The 26,878-nt window shown below is 45.3% G+C and overlaps 1 protein-coding gene across 2 annotated transcripts in view; it reads left to right on the forward strand.

Moving 5' to 3' along the window:
* Positions 1-25,274, forward strand: part of PMPCA (peptidase, mitochondrial processing subunit alpha) — a 127,075-nt gene extending 101,801 nt beyond the window's left edge. Inside the window, exons 11-14 of one of the 2 annotated variants that reach the window (XR_015295859.1) lie at positions 81-143; positions 20,947-21,091; positions 21,868-23,015; positions 23,157-25,274. Coding sequence is in view for 1 of the 2 variants with exons in the window: in XM_086921026.1 (XP_086777152.1) it covers positions 81-143; positions 20,947-21,091; positions 21,868-22,037 (378 nt within the window). In the remaining variant the exon portion in view is untranslated. Of the gene's footprint in view, positions 1-80; positions 144-20,946; positions 21,092-21,867 lie in introns of both variants that reach the window. The other variant, XM_086921026.1, reaches the window with a different exon arrangement.
* Positions 25,275-26,878: the final 1,604 nt, after the last annotated feature.

Genomic DNA, 26,878 nt, shown 5'->3' on the forward strand with positions numbered 1-26,878 from the left:
GCCCTTAGTAACCGTCTTTGGCTGTATATAGGCTACAAGAACTTCTTCCATTTGTTCTAATATTTGCCCCCTTTTCATAGGTCCGAGAAATGGTAGAAATCATTACGAGGGAATTCACACTAATGGCAGGAGCAGTTGGGGAGGTGAGTGGCTACACTTCAGTTTGTTTGTAATTTTTAAATAAAAAGCTGACGGCATCAGGAAACCTGTATATTTGATGGAAGTGAAGCACACAGGTATTTACTTGATGCTCATTGGACATTATATGGAAGGCAGCCTGTATCATAGAATGCATTTGAACCCCTTCCATCCCCAAAATCACGAAAATACACCCAGTTTCAGTACATTTGGTAGGAAAAGTGGACTTCGACACAGGCTGCAAGAAGAATAAATGTGCCAAGCAAAGTTTTTATTGTGGTTGTGAAGTGCAATCTCAGATTTTCGGAGCCACAGGCAGCTAAGAGAACCATTTCTCTTGACTTCCTGTAGCTTCTAGAAGGATACAAAGAAAAGAAGAAAATTCTATGGCCCTTATGTACCAACGCAGTTCTCTATAGACAATTAGCGTCCATCTTACTGCACCAGTTGTACATTTATACACCAAAGGTCTATAAGCTTGAAAAAACACATTTTATTATTCAGAGATTCAGCATATAGGTATGAAAGAAAGAAATATTAAGAATGGTGTACACTGGGAGTTTTTTTATTTTTTACCCCCATGGAGGAGCTGCATTCATTTGTAGCTTGAGCCTAGATACCACCCGCTACAAATAAGTGCAGACAGTCTAAGCAGTGCTTAATTTGTGAAGGTGTTTGTGCACGGCATGGGCACTTATTTCTAAACACCAGCACTTATTATATTTACGAGTACGCGACATGGTGGCGAACTCTGCCCATTGTTGAGTAGAGCTCCGCAGTAGAGTTCACAAGTGACAAAACTAACACTTCCAGGTCATTGCAACGGCTTGGGGTGACTTGGAGTAGTTCAAAATGTCACACTTAGTTTTAATGTAATTGTTAGTGGATAATGCTGGCACCTGCATTCAAGATAGTATTTGCAAACAACAAATTTACAATATTTCAACGTTGGTCCACAAAGTGATTTTGGGATCAAAAGACTCATCTATGAAAAAAAACGTTATCTTTGGTAAATACTGTTGAAGTTGGATGTACTCTGAGATGTGGCTACCTGGGGGAAAGCAGCAGGACTCTTCTTAGCAGCATGGCTTTTGACAGTTTGGAATTCCTACATGGGTTTGCCATAAAGCAGAAAAGGGTAAACTTCCCTGATGTGCCCCCAAGTTTAGACTCCTTCACAGCCGATTTTGAAAGAAAAACAAACGGACGAAGCATATGGAGTGTGTGTGCACTTAACTAGATAGCAATCTTTAGGTCCCAACTGTGACCTCGCCTGCGCTCTTGCTTGCGAGAGATATTGTAAACAACAAGGGGCTTACAGCACATCCATTCCTGAAATTTCATTGGCTTCATTGTCGCTCTTATTTGCTACCTTCTAATTGGCCAGTGCGTGCTGGCTTCACTTCTTTTTTTCGGCTGGAGCATGAACCAAGTACTGATTGCTTCAGCTTGATAGCTGTCCTTGTGCTGATCATGCTGTGATTGAGGTACTAGTTTTCTTTTCTTATTCACTATTGTCCTTTTTGAACCTCTTGCCATTTGTAGCTTTGTTTTACTATAATACATGCAGTTTAAAATGGATGTTTAATGTGACAAGAGATGCTACCTTTTTTAGGTCTCGCCTAACAAATGCAGCACATGCGCTGCTTCGCCTTGGTGAGTCTATTGTTGTGGCTTTTCTTAGCGAAGGGAGACAAACCATGTGCACGCACGAACAGCCGATGTGCAGGCGCATGGCATCTCCTCTTAGCTTTCAGTTCATGTGCGCGTGCACCGCACGGCGTCTCTTTTGCTCGCGGGCTTCTTTAACTTTCGCCCTGGTAAGATCTCTGTATATTTCTGTATTCAGGTTTTTTATTTGCAGTCCAAATGTTACTTATTTCCAGGTTTTGCTAAAAAGCTCACTTTTCACCTGGGGCAATTTGTCACTCTGCGTAAGACTAAACACGATAAACATTTGCTGCCAGTGAGTTCTTCTACTGGCAGTGACCGCTAATCAACTGTGACTTTACTGTTGACAGGCATCGCATATTTGGCGGCAGTGCTGCATACTTGGAACTTGGAAGCTTACAGCAACTTTTATGTAATCTCTTACCCGGACGCATTTATTAAGGTGGGTAGGATAGTAGCTCTCGTCCACTTTAACCAGCCTTACCTTTACACCTTAACAAGGTCTGCACCAGTTAATGCCTTGATTTGACGTCCCTTCAGGTTAGTCCGCTTTTGGTGCTTGTAACTGATTGTATATCCTATGTGGCTATAGGTTTGCCGTGGTGAAGCCGGGTTTCATCGCACCTAGTGAGATCTGTCGTTAATGTACAGGGATAACGTTATAACAGTTTCCACCCTACTCTACCCTGCCCTATCCTACCCGACCCCCGCCAACAAGAAATGGGTAAAACAATTACTGCTTATCATAGAAAGTGGCTCAAAATCAGGGGCCGAAGAGCAGTGACATCATCGCCTCCTTCAAGAAGCAATGTGATCTGGTGTTTAAGTTGTGCGTTGACTCCGGGATATGGATTCTTGTCCTGGCTCACCCAACTCGTACAGTTTTCCTGTTCAGATAACTTTGTCTCTCTGTGCTTTAGTTCCCTTGATGTCAACACTGTGGATTGTAAATGGGCTGAATGTTGTTAACAAGCGCTATATAAAAAAAGAGTTGCTACTGAAAGCTCTTGTTCTTAGCCAGCCCTCTCTGCGTGCTCCTGATGTCACTGACCCCATCTCAGTCCCCCCGTTTTTCAGAGGCACGCGTCCAGTGGTGCTCCCATCCACTCTTCTTTAAACCTGTCAGCAAGAAACAATGGTAAGCCAAAACATTTATCTTGAACACAAGGCATGAGGAAATCTTACTTTTCAGCCCAATTTCCTTGAGTTGTTTTGACCTGTGGACGCATTCGCAGCACTGCAGACAGAATGTACCTGCCAGATTCTGCGAGTGCCTGTCCGGTTTCAAAATCTGAAAGCATAAACAAGAACCCAGGGCCGGGAGGGGTCAGCATTAGTACGAGGAAATGTGATTACTTGGATCAGTTCTTACAAGGGCCTGGCCAGGTGCTGGCAGAACTTCCAGGAGCCGGATGGGGCGAAAGTTAATCGCAAAGGCAGCAGGGCACCTGTCCATCTGGGTGTCAGCTATCTATTCCAGCCCTATTTATTGAAAGACATTCATTTTTATATACTGATGTTACAACGGAGTGGAGCCAATATGGTGCATAAATCAGGGTGACACAAGCAGGACAAGTAAAAGAATACACATTTTGGAGCTGTATGCCATAGGTTTTGTGAGAAGTTGGCCTGGTATATGATGTCCACTATTCTAGTGGGCACCCTGTATCAGTTCAAACAACCCTTATGGTGATGGTTGTAAAGTCAACCTTATAGACTACCTTAATGAATGGATAGGAGGAATGGTATCCTCTATTGCCCCTGCCTCTCGTGCTCTATCTAAAAGACAATCCCCCTCAGCGCCCTGGTTCACGCAGGAACTTAGAGAGGAGAAAGCGGCCTGTAAAAAACTGGAAAGACTCTGGAGAGAAAATTACGGTCTAGAAGAAAAAGCTTTATATAAGGATGCATTAAAAAAATTCCGGAAAGCCATTAGGAATAATAAAAAGCGCTTCTATGCTGACTCGATTAGGCAGGCAGAACAATCCAGCAAACAAGTGTTCAAAGTAGTTCAGTCCTTCCTCAAACCTCAATGCATTGAAAGAGAGGTTATCCCCACACCATTACTTTGTGAGCAAATCTCAGAATACTTCGACCATAAAATCAAGAAAGTATATGATTCCTTTGGTCCAGTTATAAATACTGAGAAACAGGACACAGCGTACAATAGCGAGTCAGAAGAAACCCTCACCCAGTTCGCGCTTGCCCCTATGAACGAGGTGAGGCAAGAGCTCAACCGTTGCAAATCCGGTTCACCTGATGACCCCTGTCCGGCTAGACTTTGGAGCACCATAGCGGACTCTGTAGCGCCCACACTCCAAAGTATCTGGAATTCTTCCATTACGTCAGGAATCTTCCCTGACGTCTGGAAGCATGCCACGCTTCTCCCCCTAAAGAAAAAAACAAATGGGGATCCCGATGATCTGACGAACCTCCGCCCAATATCCCTTCTAGCCGCACCGGGAAAAATGCTGGAAAAAGTGATACAACGCCAACTGAGTAAATTTGTGGAAACCAGCAACATTCTCCATGAAACTCAGTCTGGCTTCCGGCCCGGTTTCAGTACTGAAACAGCGCTCTTAGAGGTAGCCGAGTCAGTGAGGTGGTCGATGGATGCAGGAAGCTCAGCTATGCTGGTACTCCTGGATCTATCGGCCGCCTTCGACACGGTGGACCACGCCAGATTACTTAGTCGGCTGGCAGAGATAGGCATTCAAGACCACGCGCTGAGCTGGATTAAGTCGTATCTATCTCAGAGAACGCAGAAGGTGGCACTCGGGACGATCTCTTCCACACCTAAAACCCTCAACTGTGGAGTCCCGCAGGGCTCGGCCCTCAGCCCTCTCTTATTCAATATCTACCTGGCCCCCCTCTCCACGCTCATTGCCAACTGGGGTGTTAAGGCAATTTCATATGCCGACGACACCCAGTTGGTATTCCCTTACACGGAAATGACACAGGAATCTTTTGCAAATTTTAAAGGCTGTCTCCAGGACATTGCACACTGGATGAATACCAACAAACTAAAATTAAACGCCAACAAAACCGAAGTCATTTTCTTCGGTAAAGGCCCTGTCCCCGCCCCAGAGCTATGGTGGCCGGTGGAAATGGGTCCCTCACCCTTGCCCAGTCATTCGGCAAAAAACCTTGGAGTGAGATGGGATGATAAGATGTCTTTCTCTTCCCATATCCAACAAGTGGCCGGCTGCTGCCTAAGTAAATTAAGAAACCTCCGTAAATTTCTTAAACTTCTCCCCGAGAGCTGCAGAAAAATGGTAGTCCATGCAACTGTCACTTCACGGCTGGACTACGCCAATGGTCTTTACCTGGGCCTCCCAAAATTCTTAACCCATAAACTGCAGGTAGTTCAAAATGCGGCTGCGAGGCTGCTACTGCGAATTCCTTTCAAACAGTCAGTCTCTCCGCATCTTAGAACCCTGCATTGGCTCCCTGTCGCCAACCGGATAAAATTCAAAGCCCTGACACTCGCGTTCAGATCTTTGCATGGCTCCTGCCCACTCTACCTAAAAAAACGCCTTCCAAGGTATACCCAACACCGTGTTTTACGGTCTAATGACCGAATCCTGCTGGCTGTCCCACGAGCAAAAAAGGCACGCCTTGGTGGTCGCACCTTTTCAGCAAATATTTCTGCGCTGTGGAACTCCCTACCTCAAGCAATCCAGCAGGCTCCATCTGAACCCTGCTTTAAGAAGTTGCTAAAGACTTGGCTCTTCTCCCAGCCTCGCTAGGTTTCCCACTCCTGTCCCTGGACCTCTGTGGTACGTTTTAGCGCCGGGACACCTCCTTGTGAGGTAGCTGTTCGCGCTCTATAAATCACAGTATTATTATTATTATTATTATTATCTTAGTGGTAGCATGTGAAGTCAGCTGTTTTACCAATAATAATCCCTTGAATATCAAATGAAAGGACACCACACAAGGTATATATAAAATATATATGTATTTATTACTAACACAATCCCTCTTCACTCTTTATGAGGTCAGAGTTCGAGATACTTTACAAGTTACTCATTAAGCATACTATAAGTTGCACAAATACAATTCCGCCCTAGGGGCCTCACGAACCATATACTAAGTAAGTGGTATAAGAACCACTTCAGGAAAGGTGAATAGGCCTAGGGCCTAGAGAATCGCTGGGGCTACACTGGACAACCAAAGGTTAGGAAGTAGGAGTCCCACTGGATGCGTGTGCAGTGTCTGAACACACACGCAAGTTACCATAGAGATAGAATGGAACGTAAAAGTTACAAAGTAGTAAATTTCGGACACTTCCGGGTGGACTACAGGAAAACCCTGTTAAACTAGGACACTTGGATACCCACGGGAGCACCGGAGTACTCGAGTTACCTAACCCAGGGAAGCCGGGTGCATAGGTGTTCTTTCATGTCTGGTTTTGTCGCTGAATCCTATGGAGAGCTGCAAGAAAGTGCTGCAGGCGACCAGGAGGAAAGTGTCCGGGTGGATCCAAGGGTGGATCGGAGTCGAGAAGAACCTGAAAGCAGAGAAGACCGAGTCTGGGTCACTAGCCAGTGACCAGGAAGGAACCAGGCGATGTCGAGAGGCAATCAGGTGAAGAGGTGAAGCTTGTCTCTGCAGCCACGTGGACCAGGAGGCGTCGACGACGACCAGACGCTGGATACGAGCTGTCCCACGAAGGATCTAGGTGACTGTGGTGTCGGTATCCGGATTGGACCCAACAAGCCTTGGTAACCGCAACCCACGCAGGAAGTGAAGATGGGCTTCTGTTCAGACCAGCAAGGTCTGGGGCGCTTCTCCTTCACAGGGAAGCTGGAGCAAGACTGGAGCAACCAGGCAAGCGTTGTTGATTCAAAGATTAGTCTTCGCAGCAACCGGGAAGACGCGTCGAGCTGAAATGCTGGAGCAGGCCCCACGCAGCACTCGTGGAGTGTGGAGGGCTGAGCTTCGGTGCAAATGCTGCTCGGGTCTGGGGCTTCTCAAACCCCAATGCACAACTTCGAGGGTACCTCTGAAGCTGCACGGTTAGCAAAAAGCAAGTAGTTCAGGACGTCTGGGCCCACGTCTCTCTTGTCCGCCACGGGTCTCAGCTTTGCTGTGGATGTGGAGCGGAGTGGGAGAAGTCTGGAAGTCCAGTTCCTGAGTCACTGAGTCTTCGGGTTCCGGCAGGAGCATCGCAAGCAAACCGGCAAGTTACTGGTGGTGCCTGTTTGCACAGGGTGGTCACTCCTTGACCACAAGGGAGATGTCTTCAAACTTCTAGTCGATGTGGAACGTCGAAGGTCCAAGAGTTTCGTTTCAGAGTTTCTTTCCAGGATAATCTAATGTCTCTAGACACAGCTCCTATCTTTATACTAAACTAAGGGGCTGGATTACCTGCTAGGTCCCTCCTATGGGTGGAACCTGAGAAGGGGGTGGTTACACCCCTTTCTCTTTGTCCAGTTTCTCACCAGAGCTGGGGCTGGAGTGCCACAGCAACTGGTTTGAACCGGGCTATGCATGGAGCACCTTGTGTGCCCCATGCAGTGTCTGGATAAGCATCTTTCCATTGAACCCAGCCTGCCCCAATCCACTACAGGCTGTCTGGGGAGGTGCCAGCACCTCCCTCAACAGGAAACCTATTGTCCAGGCCACCCCTGCCGGAGTTTCGTCCAGCAGCAGGAGGTCAGACTCGTGTCTGTGGCAGCAGCATCCATTTTGTGATGCTGAGGCTCTGTTTAACTTTAACTGGGTAAAGCAGTAACTACATGTCTTCTCCCTCTAGAAGGATGGAATGCTACCCCCGCCGCCAGGACTGGCCGGGGGGAGGGGAGGGGGGGGGGGGTAGTATTCCAAAGTGTTTGACACCTTACACAACATGTTTTGATAAAGCCAAACCAAAGCTAGCAATAACCGCGAGGATTATAATGCACTTAAGAATATATGGTATGGCTATATCATAGAACAGCTATAAGGACATGGTTCGGAAAGCTGTTGATGGGCTCAGCTCATGCTAGAGCACCATCTCACATAAAACCAAGCACTCTGCCTTCAGGATTGTCAAGGCCTGCCATAGGAGTGACTTATAGGTATATATGTGTCTATATATTAGGGTAGATATAGGAATACTATATCTAAGCAAGGGGTTATTACACCACCTTGCCTAAGCTGAGTGTTCAGCCTGTGGTGTCAGTTTGGATGGACAGCCAGGGGTGGCATAATTCATGCTGCAGCCCCTGGTAGGCCTTGGATGCACCTATGCCCTGGGTACCTATGGTACACTATACAGGGGCTCACAAAGGTGACCCAATCCCAATTGGATATGTACTTAAAGATCATGTGTCCATTTTACAGTGAGAGCAGATAGCCTGGGGCCCTGAATAGCAGGATCCCAGGCCAACTAAGTAAAAAACCAGCTTAACACTAGGCAAAAAGTTGGGATAACCATATAGTCAGATATCCACCTTCCTACACCCCCCACCTCCCCCCAACAAAAAGAGATAAGACTATCCTTGACCAGGTAAGCCTATATTGCCAAAGTGGCCATATAAGGAAGTACCTGCACTAGCATGGTTACCCCTTGTCTCATGGTCCACTAAGCAATCCCTTACCCTAAGGGTATCATAGGGTCTCCACCATAGGGAATCTCTACCTGTGGTGTGTTTTGGCAAAGTAAAAGGCTGGTGTTGAGATGGTATACTGAAGTGAGGCTCCTGTAATGTAGGGCTCAGCTTCCCCCAATCACTTTCCACCATGTATGACTTTCTTTCCATGACTGAGTTACACTGTGCTCTCAGGGTCAACCTCTGGCTACCTACAGCTGGAGGCTGGGTCCCTTTTGTTGGCTTACTGGAGGGACCGGTCAGGTTTGGTGCCACCAGGTCCCAGGTTTGGCTGTGCCCAACAGAGTCCATCTGGGGGAGGTTCCTACCTAAGGGGAAGGGAGATCCCTCAGAAGTGTTTGGAATTTTCACCTGGCTAGGGCTGCTAGCTTTGGTGCCCCTAATCTGCTGATGGGGGGTCCTTTGGACAGGGGGCCCTTAGGGGTCCACTGGCCTCCCTGACCTCTACAGCCCTGGGCTGACTGAGGCAGGGTAGAGAGGGGCAGGCTACCTGCTTCAGACTGGGTCCCACCTTGGAAGGTTCCACTGACATCAGGGGCTCTGCCAGGCTAGGCCTGACTACCTCTGGGGCAGTTTCTTTACAAGGGGAAGGGTCAGTTCCCGGAGGAGGCTGACCCTCACTTAATGTCTGGTGGGAGGGAGACTTTTCTTCCTCCCCTATACTCTGTGTGGAGTGATCCATAGTTTCAGGCTTCACAACACAAACATCTGTGTGAGTTTGGGCTGTGACCATCACAGCCCTGCCAACCTTTTCAGGGAAGAAGTCTGCTTGGGCTGGGACCATCACAGCCCCACTAACATTTTCAGGAAGGCCTACCATTTTGGAATGGGTTTCTTGTTCTACCTCAGCCCAGGCTGAGATCTCTAGATCATTTCCCAGTAGACAATCTACAGGCAAGTTTGTAGACACTGCCACTCTTTGGGCCAGTGACACCTTCCCAGCTGAGATTTACTACTGCCATGGGATGATCTTTCTGCACTCCATCAATATTGATCACCTGGTATGTGAACCCAGGTAAAAGTTGTCCTGAGGGGACTAGTCTCTCAGTCACCATAGTCATGCTAGCCCCTGTATCTCTGTAGGCTTCAACTTTCTGACCATTGATGTGGGGCTCCTGTCTGTACTTGCCCATGGTATTGGGACAAGCAATGAAGTTGGCAAACCCTATGCCATTCTCACAGACTAGAGTTTCTGTATTAGGGGACTTGGTTAGGCCAGAGTCCACCTGAGTTCCCCAAGTATACCCAGCCACAGTTTTGGGGGTACTCCCACCACCTGGGGGATTACTACTAATAGTGACAGGAGGTTTTGGAGTGTTACTTGGAGGACTATTTTCCTTATTGTTGGCTTTTGGGCAATTGCTGTCAGTTTTCCAATGGCCAGGCTGCGTACAGACATGGCAATAAGGTTTCTTAACATTAGAGGAAGGATTTTGGGACCCACCCCTCTCAGAGGATTTTTGGGGCCCTGCCGTGGATTTGTCCTTAGATTTATCCCCACCTTTCTCTTGAGGCTTGGTAGAATCTTTCTTCTGGTCACCACCCAGATTTTTAGGCCTAATCCTGGTTCTTACCCATGTGTCCGCCTTCTTACCCAATTCTTGGGGAGAGGTCAGATCAGAGTCCACCAGGTGCTGGTGTAGAAGCTGGTTTTGACAATTACTAAGGATCTGCTCCCTCATAATCAAATTATACAATCCTGTATAGTCATGTATTTTGCTTCTCAATAACCAGCCCTCCAGAGCCTTAGTAGCACAATCTACAAAATCAGTCTAGTCCTGAGTCTGTAACTTCTGGGTATCCTAACAGCAACCTATACTGCTCAGTGGTTAAGCCAAACCCTTCTATCAGAGCACTCCTCAGGACTTGGTAGTTATCAGCATCCTTCTCACTAACTGTAAGGAGCTTATCTCTGCCTTCATCTGTAAAGGAGAGCCATAGTATAGCTGCCCACTGACTCTGGGGGACCTGTTGTACTTTACAGGCCCTCTCCAAAGCAGTTATCCACTTGTGGGGATGTCATCCCCACTCTTGTAGGGAGGTACAATCTTACTTAGGTTTTTATGGTCATATGACCCTTCCCTACTTCTAGGGGTAGTGCTGCCACCAGTGGACTCTGGTCCACACAATTCTTTCTCTCTCTCAAGAGCCAAGGTTTCTTTTGCAAGTGCCATTTCCTGCCTCTTGATCCTAAGATTGACTTCTATCATCCTAGCTAGATGTTCTCTTCTCTCAGGGGAGGTCATTCTCCTGAGAGCAGATGCACCTGACCCTATTGAGTCACCAGAGTGGTGAGATTCCCTGCAAAGGGATCTCCTCCTTCTGGGCTCATGGTTAAGCCTGCTTGGGGGCCTGGATGGGGCTATGCCTCCTCCATCCCCATAAAGGTTTAGGTTGATCTGGTTAAGTTCTGCTACTTGGACCTGATCAGTGTCGTCGTCGTCGTCGTCATCATCATCATCCATCATCATCCATCATCATTCTCCCATCCCCCCTAGATTTTCATCAGGGAAATCTTCTGTTGATGGATGACCCTCCCCTGTACTGCCTGAAGGACCTTGGTTAGATGCTCTAATCACATTATACTCTTCTAGTACTTCTATCAGGTGCTTGAGGGTAGGGTTTGAACCCTGTTTTAACCTCCTAGATGTGCACAAGTGACTCAAATCATGGAAGGTTAGGGTATCATCTGGAAGGGATCCTAAAAGGATCTACCTCCACTGGGAGAGATCCACTTGGTTCTGCTCTCCGAGACATGTTCTAGTGAGGTCTGATGTGTGCACCTACTAAACCTCTCTAGGTGTTGTAGTCAGGGTGCCCTAGGCTCTTTGCTCTACATTAACTAAGTTCAGTAGAACTTAGTATTTAAGACTTGAATTATATGTACCTCTAGGTACCTTAATGTGATCTTTCAAATGATATCTTAAGATTGTATAATATGGTAAAACAAACAGCAAGCTCTTATCCCAACCGCTGCACACCAATGTGAGAAGTTGGCCTGGTATATGAAGTCCACTATTCTAGTGGGCACCCTGTATCAGTCCAAACAACCCTTATGGTGAGAGTTGTAAAGTCAACGTTATAGACCAGCTATCTTAGTCTTAGGCTAAAACTTCAGAGAGCATGTGAAGCCAGCTGTTTTACCAATAATAATCCCTTGAATATCAAATGAAAGGACACCACACAAGGTATATATATCAAATATATATGTATATATTACTAACACAACCCCTCTGCACTCTTTATGAGGTCAGAGTTCGAGATACGTTAAAAGTTACTCATTAAGCATACTATAAGTTGCACAAATACAATTCCGCCCTAGGGGCCTCACGAACCATATACGGAGTAAGTGGTATAAGAACCACTTCAGGAAAGGTGAATAGGCCTAGGGCCTAGAGAATCGCTGAGGCTACACTGGACAACCAAAGGTTAGGAAGTAGGAGTCCCACAGGATGCGTGTGCAGTGTCTGAACACACACGCAAGTTACCATAGAGATAGAATGGGAACATAAAAGTTACAAAGTAGTAGATTTTGGACACTTCCGGGTGGACTACGGGAAAACCCTGTTAAACCAGAAGACTTGGATAGTTAATACCCACGGGAGCACCGGAGTACTCCAGTTACCTCACCCAGGGAAGCCGGGTGCATAGGTGTTCTTTCGTGTCTGGTTTCGTCGCTGAATCCTATGGAGAGCTGCAAGAAAGTGCTGCAGGTGACCAGGAGGAAAGTGTTCAAGTGGCTCCAAAGGTGGATCGGAGTCGAGAAGAATCTGAAATCAGAGGGGACAGAGTCTGGGTCACTAGTCAGTGACCAGGAAGGAACCAGGCAATGTCGAGATGCAATCAGGTGAAGAGGTGAAGCTTGTCTCTGCAGCCACGTGGACCAGGAGGCGTTGACGACGACCAGGCGCTGGATACGAGCTGTCCCACGAAGGATCTAGGCGACTGCGGTGTCGGTATCCGGATTGGACCCAACAAGCCTTGCTAACCGCAACCCACGCAGGAAGTGAAGATGAGCTTCTGTTCAGACCAGCAAGGTGTGGAGCGCTTCTCCTTCACAGGGAAGCTGAAGCAAGACTGGAGCAACCAGGCAAGTGTTGTTGATTCAAAGATTCGTCTTCGTAGGGGTCACTAGCCAACGGGCTAGCAACCAGGAAGTCCTGTTGAGCTGAAATGCAGGAGCGGGCCCCACACGGCACTCGTGGATTGTGGAGGGCTGGGCTTCGGTGCAAATGCTGCTCAGGTCTAGGGCTTCTCAAACCCCAATGCACAACTTCGAGGGTACCTCTGAAGCGGCACGGTCAGCAAAAAGCAAGTAGTCTAGGACGTCCGGTCCCACGTCTCTCGTGTCCGCCACGGGTCTCAGCTTTGCTGTGGATGTGGAGCGGAGTCGGAGAAGTCTGGAAGTCCAGTTCCTGAGTCGCTGCGTCTTCGGGTTCCGGCAGGAGCGTCGACAAGCAAACCAGCAAGTTACTGGTGGTGCCTGTTTGCACATGGTGGTTACTCCTTGACCTCAAGGGAGATGTCTTCAGTCTTCTAATCGATGTGGAACGTCGAAGGTCCAAGAGTTTCGTTTCAGAGTTTCTTTCAGGACTGGCGGGGGGTAGTTTTCCAAAGTGTTTGACACCTTACACGACATGTTTTGATAAAGCCAAACCAAAGTTTGCATTAACCGCGAGGATTATAATGCACTTAAGAATATATGGTATGGCTATATCCTAGAACAGCTATAAGGACATGGTTCCGAAAGCTGCAGACGGGCTCAGCTCATGCTAGAGCACCATCTCACATAAAACCAAGAAGCACTCTGCCTTCAGGATTGTCAAGGCCTGCCATAGGAGTGACTTATAGGTATATATGTATCTATATATAAGGGTAGATATAGGAATACTATATCTAAGCAAGGGGTGATTACACCACCTTGCCCAAGCGGAGTGTTCAGCCTGTGGTGTCAGTTTGGATGGCCAGCCAGGGGTGGCATAATTCATGCTGCAGCCCCTGGTAGTCCTTGGATGCACCTATGCTCTGAGTACCTATGGTACAAAGGTGACCCAATCCCAATTGGATATGTACCTAAAGTACATGGAGTCCATTTTACAGTGAGAGCAGATAGCCTGGGGCCCTGAATAGCAGGATCCCAGGCCTACTAAGTCAAAAACTAGCTAAACACTAGGCAAAAAGTTTGGGTAACCATATAGTCAGATATGCACCTTCCTACAGGTTTCAATCCCAGGGTCAGGGCTGTTGCATGGGGGCGTTATGCTAAGGTCATGTTCTTTCCAGTGTCCCATGCTGTTTCAGCTGGAGTTATTTATTCATTTTTAACTGAAAGCAAACCTCCTATCTTACTTAATAAATATTTTTTTTAAAGCAAAGGAGGGAGGTAGACCAGTCTTCACACCAGGTGCACTCTGCATCCAAAGCTCAACTTAAAGCTGATCATAGGGAGTGCACCCACACCATTCTCGGAGATGTTTAGAGCCTCTTCATTAGGTACAAATAATAGTAAGGCCTTCACTTACCACTTTCTTCAGTAGTATATTATGACAAATGGCGTACTTGAGGTCATTGGCATCATCATTGGGCCTCTCCTCTGAGACTTGGCGGGATCTGGGCAAAGGGTGACTTAAAATTGCTTCCTGTTCTCTAAGAAAATTGCTTTTAATGCAATAGGCCTCGCATTTGCGAGAGTTTGAGCTATTGGCATTGTAAATGACAATGCCTTTTATTTATGTGTACTGAAAACCTGCAATCAGTGCATAAACACACACTTTGTACTTATAGTAGTAGTTGCTTACGAGAAGCAAGGTTGTCAGTAACTGTGCCCGTTTTACTGCCAGACGTGCATTTCGTAAGCAAAGACTACAAGTACAAAGTGCATATTTACACACACTTGCAGGCTTTCAAAATACATAAATAAAAGGCCTTGCCATTTACAATGCCAATAGCTCAAACTCTCACAAATGCGAGACCTATTGCATTGAAAATGCTTTTTAGGTCGAGCGTCAGCGAAGGACCTATTGTCAGCGCTTTCGGGGGAATCTGAGACCGCGTTCGGGCACGCGCCTCTGCTGTCTCAGATTCCTCCTCGAGGGCGCGCACGGTGCCGTGCACATCCCCTGCCTCGCATTCGCAGCCTCTCTCAACCACACACAGCCGCACTCACGCATGCGCGCTCACACACATACACCCACGCAGGCACAATGCATCGGGACACATATACACACGCACAGCTAACAGACACACAGCCACACATATACATGCACACGCACAGCTACACACGCGCGCACCCCCCACGCCCCCCCCTTCCTTACCGCATCGCTGCAACTCCGGAGTTCAGCCGCCACCGCGGGGCTCTCCCTCGGTCACCACTGCTCCTCGCCTAGCCAGCCAATCCGTGGGCGCGGGCTTCCAGCAGGAAACGGAAGTCCCGCCCCACGGCAGTTTTCCGCACGCACACGTCTTGCTATCTAAAGGTGACCCAACCGTGGCTGCGGGTGCGTGAAGGACGACCTTGCGTACTTTTAGCGCCTCAGCAGTCGTGAATTGGCCGAGACATACTTGAAGTAAAGCTCTAGTGTGTGCTTCTCGGGGGCCCTGGTGGCAGGCTTGCCGTCTCCGGTCGATAACTAATGCATCTACCCCGCTGTATTTCCCGGCAGTGTGACGTCTACGCTGCTAGCGCCAGGTGTGCTCTGCCAGCGATAGCGCCGGGCGCGCTTTGGCAGCAGAGGCGCTGTGCGCGATCATCATATTAAAGAAGCTGCTCTGGACTCCGTGCCCCCCGCACTCCCTCCCCCTCCATGGCAAGCTGTGCTGCTGGTGGCAGGCTTGCCGGCTCCGGTCGATAACTAATGCATCTACCCCGCTGTATTTCCCGGCAGTGTGACCTCTACGCTGCTAGCGCCAGGCGTGCTCTGCCAGCGATAGCGCCGGGCGCGCTTTGGCAGCAGAGGCGCTGTGCGCGATCATCATATTAAAGGAGCTGCTCTGGACTCCGTGCCCCCCCGCACTCCCTCCCCCTCCATGGCAAGCTGTGCTGACGGACAGTGTCGACGGCCGTACATTGATATTCACCTGCGGGAGCTCAGTGCAGGCCGCAGCCTCATATAACCTCAGCCTTGATTGAGAGGCGGCAGCTCCGGCCAGAGCCAGACTGAGGCACCCTGGCACCGGACCGGAGCACTGACATCAGCCATGCACCCCTCGGACCATGCTTCTTATCAATTCTGCCTGCTACCTGTGCTGCACAATTTGGACTGGGGGCGGGAGCTCTCACGACAAGCACAGGAAACTCTTTCTGTAATGTTCTTACGTCACTTACAATGTGTTTACATCATATGGGAACATTTAGTGTTGGCAATTGCATTGCTGGCAGTTGTTGCGGGGAGGCTGCCACGGAGTTGTTCAATAAACTTCAATTGTTTCAGATCCTAAAAGTGTGATGTGTCTCATCAGTTCAGTTCATAAGTCTTTATTTCAAAGTATTTTATTTTAAAAGACAGACATTAAAAACTCTGCTCTAAACTTAACACAGTGATGCAATAAATAATATTATTTAAACAGTCTTCATAACATTAAGAATTTCTGAATAAAAATTAAATCCCAAGCACAATGCTTCTCAAGGTAGGTCTACTACAGACGACATACAAAGATGCATATGTACAATGGATAAAACATTATTAAATTTAAAGACGTCAGAAAATACGTAACATCAATATTAAAACAGGTGATCAACTATCTGACTGATGGGTGCTTAGCTCTGATGATCCAAGACCACCCCAGAAATGTTGCCACTGCTATGGCCACTGGGTCTGATGTATTGGTCCGTAATAGCCATAGTGCCTCCAACCCCTCCCGTGTTCTCATATTTATACAAATCGGTTCTAGCCATTTTCTCCGGGGTGCTGAGTTTTCAAGGCAAGCAAAGAGAACATGGCCTATTGACTCTTTTTGGACCATGCACCAGGGGCAGAACTCATTAGACTGCCCACGCCATTTACTAGTAAAAGTTCTCAGGGGGAGCGACTCAATCCTAAGTTGTGCCTTATCATAAACTGCGGTACAAAAGGAGAGGGTAAACCCAATAGAGTCACTGGGACCTGGGTGTATAGCGTTAAGAGGAAGGGGTCCCAGTGGGAAAGACGTATTAGTAAAAACAATCTAAATATACTCAATGAAACCAAAATTACCAGCTATAATGTTTAATTCACATTATAGGGGAAAGTAGTCAATAACACAAATTACAGTTGTAACAGTGCCCCTGGGGGTAAGGGGGACGTGCAGTAGTGAGGGTGGTGTAGGAAGGGATAGTGACAGTAAAAATGCGTATTATTCACACATATATATGAATTCACATGTCAAAAAACAGACAATAGGGAGAACATAAATCAACTCAAAGTTCATAATACACATGCCCCATTGTCCATAGAATGGAAGAATATGGGTAGATTGGAGCTGTGTGTTGATGTGGGGGAGTCGACGTTTCGACCCAGGTAAAGCAGGAATTAGTGAAGTCCTTGCAAGTAGGTCTTCATCAGGACGAAAGTGGGGGTAGGGGGCGGACAACCTGATATATATCAGTGTTGGATAGTGCTCATATCAAAGATATAGGAATTTTCAATCTTGGAAAGTAAAGTCCAATATCCCCAGAGGGGGTATGGCGAAACGATCCGGATGCTGGACTGGGGGGGGGGGGAGACCACTCGTTTTCTTGGTAAGATGTGACTCGTCCCCAGTGCAGGAAAGGAATACCGTCCGTATTAATCAGGATCCGTATCCGGTAAACTGCGGCTTAGTACAAACTCGGCGTCTCTCTCGGCATCCTCAAGGAGAACCTGATTTGGTCGGATCATATCGCCCGATCTCGCTACTAAATTGTGATGGTAAGATTTACTCTAAGATCCTGGCAAACTGGTTATCCAAAGTAATGACTTCATTAGTCTCTCTAAACCAACATGGTTTCATACCTCAGCGAGGAATGGTTACTCACGTTAATAAAGTAATAACACTGTTCGATATTGCATGCATTGAAAAGTGGGACTTAGGTTTGATTTTATTAGACGCGTAGAAAGCGTTCGATCGTGTGGAATGGAACTATCTCTGGCAATTGATGCATCGGAGTGGATTTGGTAATCTATTTATAACAACGTTGCAGGCACTTTACATTACTCCCACTGCTAAAATTTCCGCTATGGGTTTATTATCTGAGGCGGTCTCTATATCCAGGGGTACTAGGCAAGGCTGCCCTTGCTCCCCCCTTTTATTTACGCTTTATATTAATCCTTTTGTAGAACAATTAGCTCATAATTCTTGTATACCTCCTTTTGTGGTACATGATTATCAATGTTCTGTCTTCTCATAGCTGTGATACGGCAGATCCCTCTCTAGCAATAGTAGAGAGAGAACGATTAGCGACAGTGTTCAGCCAAACATCTGGGTATAAACTTAATGTGGCAAAAACTCAAATTTTGTGCTCAGATAAAATCGCATGGACAGATGCTAGAGTAGTGAAGGAAGTGACCTACCTGGGCATTCAAATACGATCTTCCATGGCTGAGGTGATGGATGCGAACTGGAATTCATTGCTTCAGAGCGTTAGAGAATCATTAGATAAATGGGGGCGCTTGCACTTCACGTTAATTGGTCGTAGTAATATCATAAAAATGAATATTTTACCCAAGGTTTTATGTATATTTCGTTCAGTTTCTTTGGAAGTGACAAGCGCCAGGCTACAACATCTTCAATCGATGTGTGGCAAGTTTATCTGGACTCTGGGCAGGCCCAGACGCGCAATGCGATTTATGACACTTCCAGTCGAGAGAGGGAGTTTAGCCATACCAGATTTTGCTTTATACTTTTATACATGTTTTTTGCTAAAAATGTGGGCTCCATTCACGGGAGAGGGCGCTATGACCAGAGTCACTTCTCCAACGATTTTTGAAATTTTTATGGGTCCAATTACTAGACCGTGCTTATTCAGAGAAATTGATGAGGAGTTATTTCATGAGTACGCAGTTTAAAGTTTTGCATAGTGCGTATAAAGTATGGAAAAGAATTTAAAAAAATTAACCCACTCGGGAAAATATCATATTGCACCCCCTGAATGCTGTAAAGATCTTACCCTCTATGTTTGGGGACAGTATAGTCATTGGCTGGAGAATGAAAGGTATTACTAAATTAGGGGACTTTTTCTCTTCTGGGGGATGTGTAAATCTGTTGATGAATTAGTTAAACAATGTGATTTATCTAAATCGCAGTGTTTTTAATTTCTACTGATTAGGGACTTTTTAGCTCGGAAAAAAAAGTTAATTTTGCACCCCATTCTCCTTATAGAGATAGTTAGAAGACAGGAGAAAATAGGTGTGTTACATCGGCTATTATTGTCATATAAACCAGATGATCTTGATAAATATAATGCAAAATGGTCTATGACATTGGGAGAACAGAACATCTGTATGGATAAGATTATAGCGAGCTCTAGGAAGATATTAATGTCAGCCAATCTGAAGGTACAATTTTTTAAAATAATATTTGATTTATATTGTACCCCCGCACAAATGTCTAAATGGGGAATTGGGTTTGATGGAAAGTGTTTTTGATGCGGGATGATAATGCTGATAGTTTACACATTTTTTTTAGATGTTGTAAATTACTTAGATTTATTTCGGATATAGAGAAATTTTTGTCTTTTGTTATGAATGCTCGGCTGACAATTACTCTCGTAACTATGCTACTAGGGATACTCCCTGCTAATAACCATGTGACTGAATTACATAGGCACCGACAATTGATATTTTTCTCTAGGACTGTTGCTCGCCTTTGCATTGCCAGTAAGTGGTTGCATAAAGATCCCCTTGTATTTGAGTTTTGGCGGGCTAAAATGTATAATTTTATATAATTTAGAATGGAGCTTATTTGCTGTTAAAGGTTTTAAAAAACGCCAGATTGGTATCAGTATTTGGGGATCTTTTCGTGATTATTTTGAATTTTGAATTAGTTCTATGTAAATGTTATCTTTTGCTTATCTTTGTTTTTCTCCTTTGTATGTGCTATTTTGCTGCTGTGGAGTCATAAATAATAATAATTTTTAAAAAAAAGCAGCCACACTGCTGTCCAGCATGTGTACAAAACATTGCCAAAACCAATAGCTCTCGTAGGCGAGATCGATTTGCTGTGCCAATCCTTGTTTTACATGTGAGTGCTAACTGCCGCCTGGCTTCTTTCACATTATCTCTGAAAAAGGAACAAAGAGATTGTGGGGAATTTGATACTCCCAACAGTTTGTGTTTGACTTTTGACTCATGCACTTAGATGGGAGCGGGTTGAGAATCACTCCAGTCATCTAGGTGTGTCTGGCTGTCTCTGACTGTTACTATCCCTAAAGCAGCTGTAGAATACTGAAAACAAAAAACTAAGTGGGAGCGGAATTAATAAAGTGGGCAGAAATGGGGGGTTTTGGAGAAGAAGAGAGATCATTCTAAGGTAAAATAGAATATATGGTCTTTCCAGTTGTGGCTGGCTTGACTCGTGGGTAGGGGGAGGCAGGGGTCACGCGGGGAGGGGGGTAATTTTTAAATAAAAATAAAAAACTTACCTTCTGCGCTCGAGACCCACATTATCGTCCTGGCGTACAGGCAGCCTCCCTCACCTCCCCTAAGCCAATTACAACGCTGCAATGGCAGCATTAGGATTGGCTGGGACGCCGACTGCACAGGCGTCTATGGGGAGGCGGTTTTCTCCATGCAGCCTGCATGCAGAAAACGGGGGAGTGTGCATGACTGGTTTGGTCGGCCCTGGGGCTGACCTAACAGTCAACGCCCACAACATTGGGCTAGCCACTCCTCACCGACCTGCCCGCCACTAACCAAGCCTTTCTACTGCGTTTTCGCCTTTTATGTTTCTGCTTCTCGCAATGCGAGAAAGCAGTCAGGCGACGCTCCTCCGCCCAAATGGAGGAGCCGCCCCTGGGTCTTGCATCAACATAGTTGAACACAATTTAGGTTTAAGTTTTCTTGGTTCTAAAATGTGTAGTTTATTTCAAATCTTCACTATGACTCTGTTTATCTCAGCCCCTCTCTACTGTCCTCCTTCCTGTAAAAATCTATAGTGAGAGGGTTGGGGGAAAAAAAACTCTTCCTGCAGCCCCAAATGCTTTAGCATGGATGACTCCAGCACATACATTACTACCCTGGGCGATACCCAATGGAAGTACATTTAGAGGCGAAACATACATTACCATACTGGATTGTTTGGTACTTCTTAAAGGACCCTCAAAGAGATGACCACAGCTTACCCTTCTAGAGCTCCCACGGAGGAAAGCTATGGGTGAATTTAAAATTGATTCTCTAGGTGTGACATGCGGTGCCTTGATGCCATGATCACAATAACTGCTAATGCTGCATAAATGGTGAAAGGCTTTTCACCATAACAAAATCTTTAGAGTTCAGGCTTACAAGACTACCAAGTTTGGCCTGACCTTGCTATAGGCCCGGAACTCTCGACTGAACATATACTGTTTTTTTATCTTTAACTGAAGGTTGAACTGGAGCGAGCAAAAACTCAGCTGAAGTCGATGCTGATGATGAACCTGGAGTCCCGGCCAGTGATTTTTGAGGACGTAGGAAGGCAAGTGCTAGCGACCGGCGGAAGGAAACTGCCAGATGAACTGTGCAACCTGATCAGTAAGTGCTGTGATTACTTCTCTGGTTGTAGTTTTTTGTCTTTTCTTTGCATTACTGTGCAGTAGATTCATTTATGAGATGTCGTGCTAGAGGAAAGCTGGATATTGAGCATGGAGACAAAGTCTGTAGGTGCATGTTATACATTTGTTTGTTTGTTATTGCACTTTATTGCCTTGGCACCAGATCTCTATCCGCTCGCATAAAAACAAAACAAAAATAGTGTTTGGTCACAGCTTATGCAGCTGGTGAATCACTAGAACTTCGACTGGGTTTGCAGTGAGTTTATCCTTTGTATTGTTTGTTGTGCTTTTGAAAATAAGAACTCTTGTGGAACTGCTCAAACATGAGCGAAGGAATTGTTCTTTTTCAATGTCTTTTGAGACCATGCAGTTGAGTGAAGCCCTGGGAAAAACAGTGATTGGCAGTTTTATGCCTCAGATACTGCAGCTTTAGTTTTAATGCCTGGTGGAGTTGGACCCAAGACACACGATGCACGGTTCAACTGGTGGCAAGTTCATTTACTCAAGAAGTGGACCAATGTGAGCAAACTGAGGCTCCATTGATCAGCCACCTGCAGCAATTTGCTGAGGGTTATTAAGGCTATCTAATAATGCTCTGCTGTGAATTGTGGGATGCAGGAAGAGGTGTACAACATGGTTTAGTTTTCTCACCATTGCTTTAGTATAATCTTGAATAGTTATCTCACAGCGTTGCTTCTGTACCTCGTATGGATATTTTGATCAATTCCGAAGTTTAAATTATTTTTCTTTCTCTAGGTTTGGTGACATCTGGTGACATTGCGAGGGTTGCTACAAAGATGCTGCGCAACAAACCGGCCGTTGCTGCTTTGGGAGATCTAACAGAACTGCCAGATTATGATCACATACAGACAGCACTTACCAGCAGAGATGGCAAACTACCTAGGACATACCGACTATTCCGATAAAATTATACTGTACAGAACCAGAGTATTAAAGTATATATATTTTTTTCTCCTTCGTTTTGCAATATTCATTACCAGGAAAAACATAATGTAAATATGCAGAGGAAACTTGTGGGATCCTAGGAGAATAGTTTAGAAGTGTTTTTTATACACAAAAGAAAAACATTTACATGGGGTCATCACTGATCTAGTAATACAAGAAACATCTAAAATATATGCACATATATGGGGAATATTTTGCCTTTGATTTTGTAGAGATTTTGTATTTGTAGAATTATTTTACACTCATTTCATTTTTTCTGTAACCGTGTCTCTGGTTCTGCAGCCTCTCACTGGTGCCTCCCAAAGCTTGCACTACTGAAGCCAAGTATTGTTTCCTCACAAGGGTTCTAACATAGTTTTTATGAAGCCTACACAGAGTGCTATGGATATTGATTGAAACTTCGACCCAAATTATCCATGCTTTTGCATCCCATTTACTAGTGAACCAAATTCTAAAAAAAAAAAAGATTTCTTCCTTTCCAAAGGTTCAAAAGAACCAGGCGACGAACGAATATAACGTTAAACTGTGGTGCCAGGAGGGCCTGGTACATGCAAAACATGCCAGGAGGGATTGATACATGCGTCATACAAACGTCATTTTCATGTATAGAAGTATGCACACACTTTCTAAACTTATGTACCAAATCAGTATCTACATTAGAATATGTGATGCACAGGAGGGTTGCATATTAGTCTAGTAGGGAAAGGGCTGGTCCGTTTTCCCCAGTTTCCTCTGTGGCGTTCTTAGCCGTCTGCACCTTCTGCCATTAGAAGTGCTGCCAAGCCACAAGCGTGAGCCATCAAACTGGTATTTATTAACCTTCTAATCACTCCACAAGGATAGCACTCACTGTTTTGACTACTTTTGTGACATAAAGCGTCAGTACAAAGAGGAAGGTTAGAACAGTATGTTTCATTGCCAATTAATTTTTAAATCAGGTTTTCCCTTCGAAGAGTTTCTTTTAATTAGCATTTTCAGCTTTAATTCCTTTATGCAAGAACACAAAAGTACAAAGAATATTACTTAAAAGAATTTAGAGGGTACTTATAAAAAAACAAATCTGAAATGCAAAGGAAGAGAACCAATAGCTTTTGGCAGTGTCATTTGAGTGTGTTATCAGTTCTCTAGGGATGCTTTATTCTGCTGTCCGTCTTTAGGATAGTTAAAAAAAGGGGGTAGAAGCTTCTTTGTGGCATGATTAGCATGGCAGAAAATTGGGAACGAGGAGCGCATTTGCTAGGCTGTAGCGGGCCTTTGGTAAAGAAGACTGTTCAGTGGGAGGGGGATATACTTCATTGTGACATGGTCCTTTTTCCTGAATTGGCCACTTCTCTTATCAAAGGAGTTTCTTACACACTGTCTTACTATATATCTTTGAAATCTTTGAATGCAGAATACTTTAGCTTTGCCAGCTGTCCTGGAAGCTACATTATATTTCTTTAGAAATATATCCTTCAGTCGCCATTGTTTTTATTCACATATTCTTCTGTTAGCAGTCATTCGCGTGCTTTATTTCATCTATTGAGCAACTGGTGTTGCCTTAGTTCTGTGGTCAGTCAGCAGTTGCTCGTTATTTCCCAAATAGCTTCTGATCTCTGCACTGGATCTGGTTCTGCCCTTCCTTGCCCCTTCATACAAGTGGAGTGAAGGAAAAAGAGGGTTGGCTATTTATAATGTTTGCTCTTGTAGGGCGTTTTGAAGTAACCCCTTTTCTTCCAAGCTTGCTTTGCGCTGCTAATTTACACCTGCCTTCATGAAAAGGTATTTTTCTATGTGTGTTAGTTGTCGGAGATAAGGTTGCATCTCTAATCTTGTATAGAAAATGGACGCAGAGTGTATGGATTACACCCTTACTACATTTACGTCCTGCTTTTAGAGCCAGTGCTTTTGCAGCTCCTTTTGTGCAGTTTGTGGCTCATAGCTAGGAGCGCAGCTTGTGTTCTTTCCATCATGGTTGGAGTACCTAATTTAAGCAAGGCATATTCTTTAGCCAGCTGCTTCAGGTCTGTATCTGTATTTCTTTCCTTTTCTTTTAAAATTTTGGACTTGACTACTATTAGGCTTTTCGATATTCAACATTGGTCCAGTTGTTTTCTTTTCTGAATTGTAACGTAGCCAGTGTTAAACGGTATCATCGTCTTTGCAGAATATTCCACACCACTCCTCAGAAGGCTTTTTTTTTTTTTTACCCTGTGGAGCAACCGGTTGGTTTCTTTGGAACCAGGTGAAGGTGGTGGTAATTCCTGAAGATGTTTGCTCATAGGCATATTCAACAACTTACAACCTGTCTGAATTTATCTCTTCCAGGATGAGTTGTATGAGAGAACTATCACAAGTAGGTGAATTCTTTCACTATTTAAATGTTTCGATCCATTCAGGAAGAACTCTTTCTTTGGCACGTCATTTTTCTTTGCACTCCACCTTGAAGTATTTCTTTTGTGTGTTCTTCTGACACTAGAGCACGTTTGAGCCTGCAGATGTTGCCTTTGTTGAGGATTAAAATGTAATTCTCCATTTGCAAAAATATCTAAACTGGGAAATTGTGGATTGTTGGGATGCCATCTGACCAGATCTTAAGATGGATAGTTGGCATGGCCGCATATATGAAGGGGAAAAGTCAATGTAAATGAATATCATAGAAGCTAAAAGAATTGAACTGTTGGCTGGATATTTAGGAGGTGGTTACATGTGAGCATAAGAAGTTAGATTCCGTGTATATAACCCCAGTTCAAGGCTTTGATAAATCCCTGCTCTGAATTTTAGCAGGTGTACTGCTGCTATGGCATGCCTGGTGACCTTGACTCAAGCAAATGGCCTGAAAGCTTATCCGGGATTTGCCTGTTAAGAGTGATTATGAAAAAATGTAAATATTTTCAACATCTAATCAAGTACCGGAAGACCTATTAAATGTCCATGTCTTGGTTTTGTCTGAAGGTCAATATTTTTCTCACCATCTGCAAGGTAATACTGCTGTTTAAATGTGTTTCTGGTGAGCACTGAACTTACATGTATCCCTGTGCCTTGATTCGCTTCTGGTTAGTTTGCTACCGAATTTCCAGTCATATGTTTCTGTATATATTCACTTGTATGCCAAACCAGTGTCATGTACAGTAGAACATTTTTAAGTGTGTATTGTTGCAGTTTTGTGAATAACGCACAGTTTTATTTTCAGAAATCTTATTAAATTATATCTATCAGATGCCGATGTCATTTTTTGTGGCTTGAAGTGAGAATGTTTATTTGGTTTATCCTATGTAGCGGCACACTAAGAATAACCACTCAGTTAAATTTCAAAGTCTTTCCTTGTTAGTTTTATATGCTGTGCAACAAGCACAGGCTCATATTGTACATTGACAGCAGCCACTTTTGAATGAACCTCTTAAGTCCTTTGAATAAATACGTGATTTGGAAAACTGAAGTGCTATTGATTGGAGGATGAGGCAGCTTCTCGATGGTACAATGCACGTAGGTTGCGAAACAGGTGGAAAACAATAGTGTGCCTGAAATTGGTACTAAATTATATCTGTGAATCCGAATATGGGTCCTTTCACATAAAAACAAGTTTTGTTGTTTTATAACAGTCTCACCGTAAGCAGAGGGCATCTGGCTACTTGAGCTGCCTGACAATGGCCCGAAGGCTACAAACGAGCAAGGCAAAGCCTTACTTGTTCGAATAGGTGCAGTGTCTAAACCTGAAAGTGGTGGTGGAAGAAATAACATGAATCTGGCTGAAGTGAGAGCCCCAAAAACATTGTAGAGCACTGAAAATGTATATCCTACATGATTCATGTAGGAAGCTGGCTCTTTATATGATATACCAAAAATAGGTATGTCATGCAAGGAGTCCAGGTTTCCCCTTACTAGTGGACAGGGGACTGCAGGTAAGCACATTTTGCAAGAGAAATACTTATACGTTTTAAACGTTGACGGTGCATTTTTCAGAGACTGCAATGTTATCCTATGGGAGGAAAAAGACAGCATACAGGTAGAGTACAGCGACTTACGAGACCAGTCTCCTGGACTTCAGGTGAGTATGGAGCTAGGTCCAAGGCAGCACCAAGAGTTCACACCGGGCAGCACTGGGTCAGCTGGTGCCGAGGGGCAATACAGAGTTGAGTGTGTAATGTTAGTCTAAGGGGATCGGTCTTCGCGTAAAGGGGCTGCTGGCTTTGATTTGGGGGTCCTCAGAAGTGTCAGTGCTCGGGGACACCTTTGGGCAGGTCTGGTGGCTCAGTGGACTAATGCTTCCACTGCAGGGGCCTGTGTTCAACCTCATGGTCACATGTTCAAATCCCGGTGGGTCCACTCAGCCTTTCATCCATCGGAGGTCAATAAAATGAGTACCATTAAGTTGGGTACCAATACACATCTGTTATTCAGTGCTGAGATGCCTACGGTTGAACGTGCGCTTTACAAATACACGTTATGGTCCTCTTCTCGACGAGCCAGGGGCGACAGGTGCAGAAGTGTCTTTAGGCATTTTTTGTACCGGGAGCGGGCCTACGAATAGTAGCTGCAGGCGATGTCGGTGACTTTTTCGTATTGGGTGAAACCAAAGTGTACTCTGTCTCTGGAGGGCTGCGGGACCATGCTGGCATCGTTGACCACTTCAACTCAGGCTTGGCACAACGGGTGCAGTGGTGTCCTTAGGCTTCGGGTTTTTGTGGTCTTGGAGTCCTCTCAGTTCTCTTTGGGTGCCTGCAAGATGCAGGTAAGTAGTTATGTTACTTCACTGGAGTTCTTGGTTCCACTGACAGGTCTCCCAGGCTTTGGAGACACAGCAGTTGTAGGACAAGTGGGC

The sequence above is a fragment of the Lissotriton vulgaris genome, chromosome 5, assembly GCF_964263255.1.
Source record: "Lissotriton vulgaris chromosome 5, aLisVul1.2, whole genome shotgun sequence".
In the NCBI taxonomy this organism is placed as follows: domain Eukaryota; kingdom Metazoa; phylum Chordata; class Amphibia; order Caudata; family Salamandridae; genus Lissotriton; species Lissotriton vulgaris.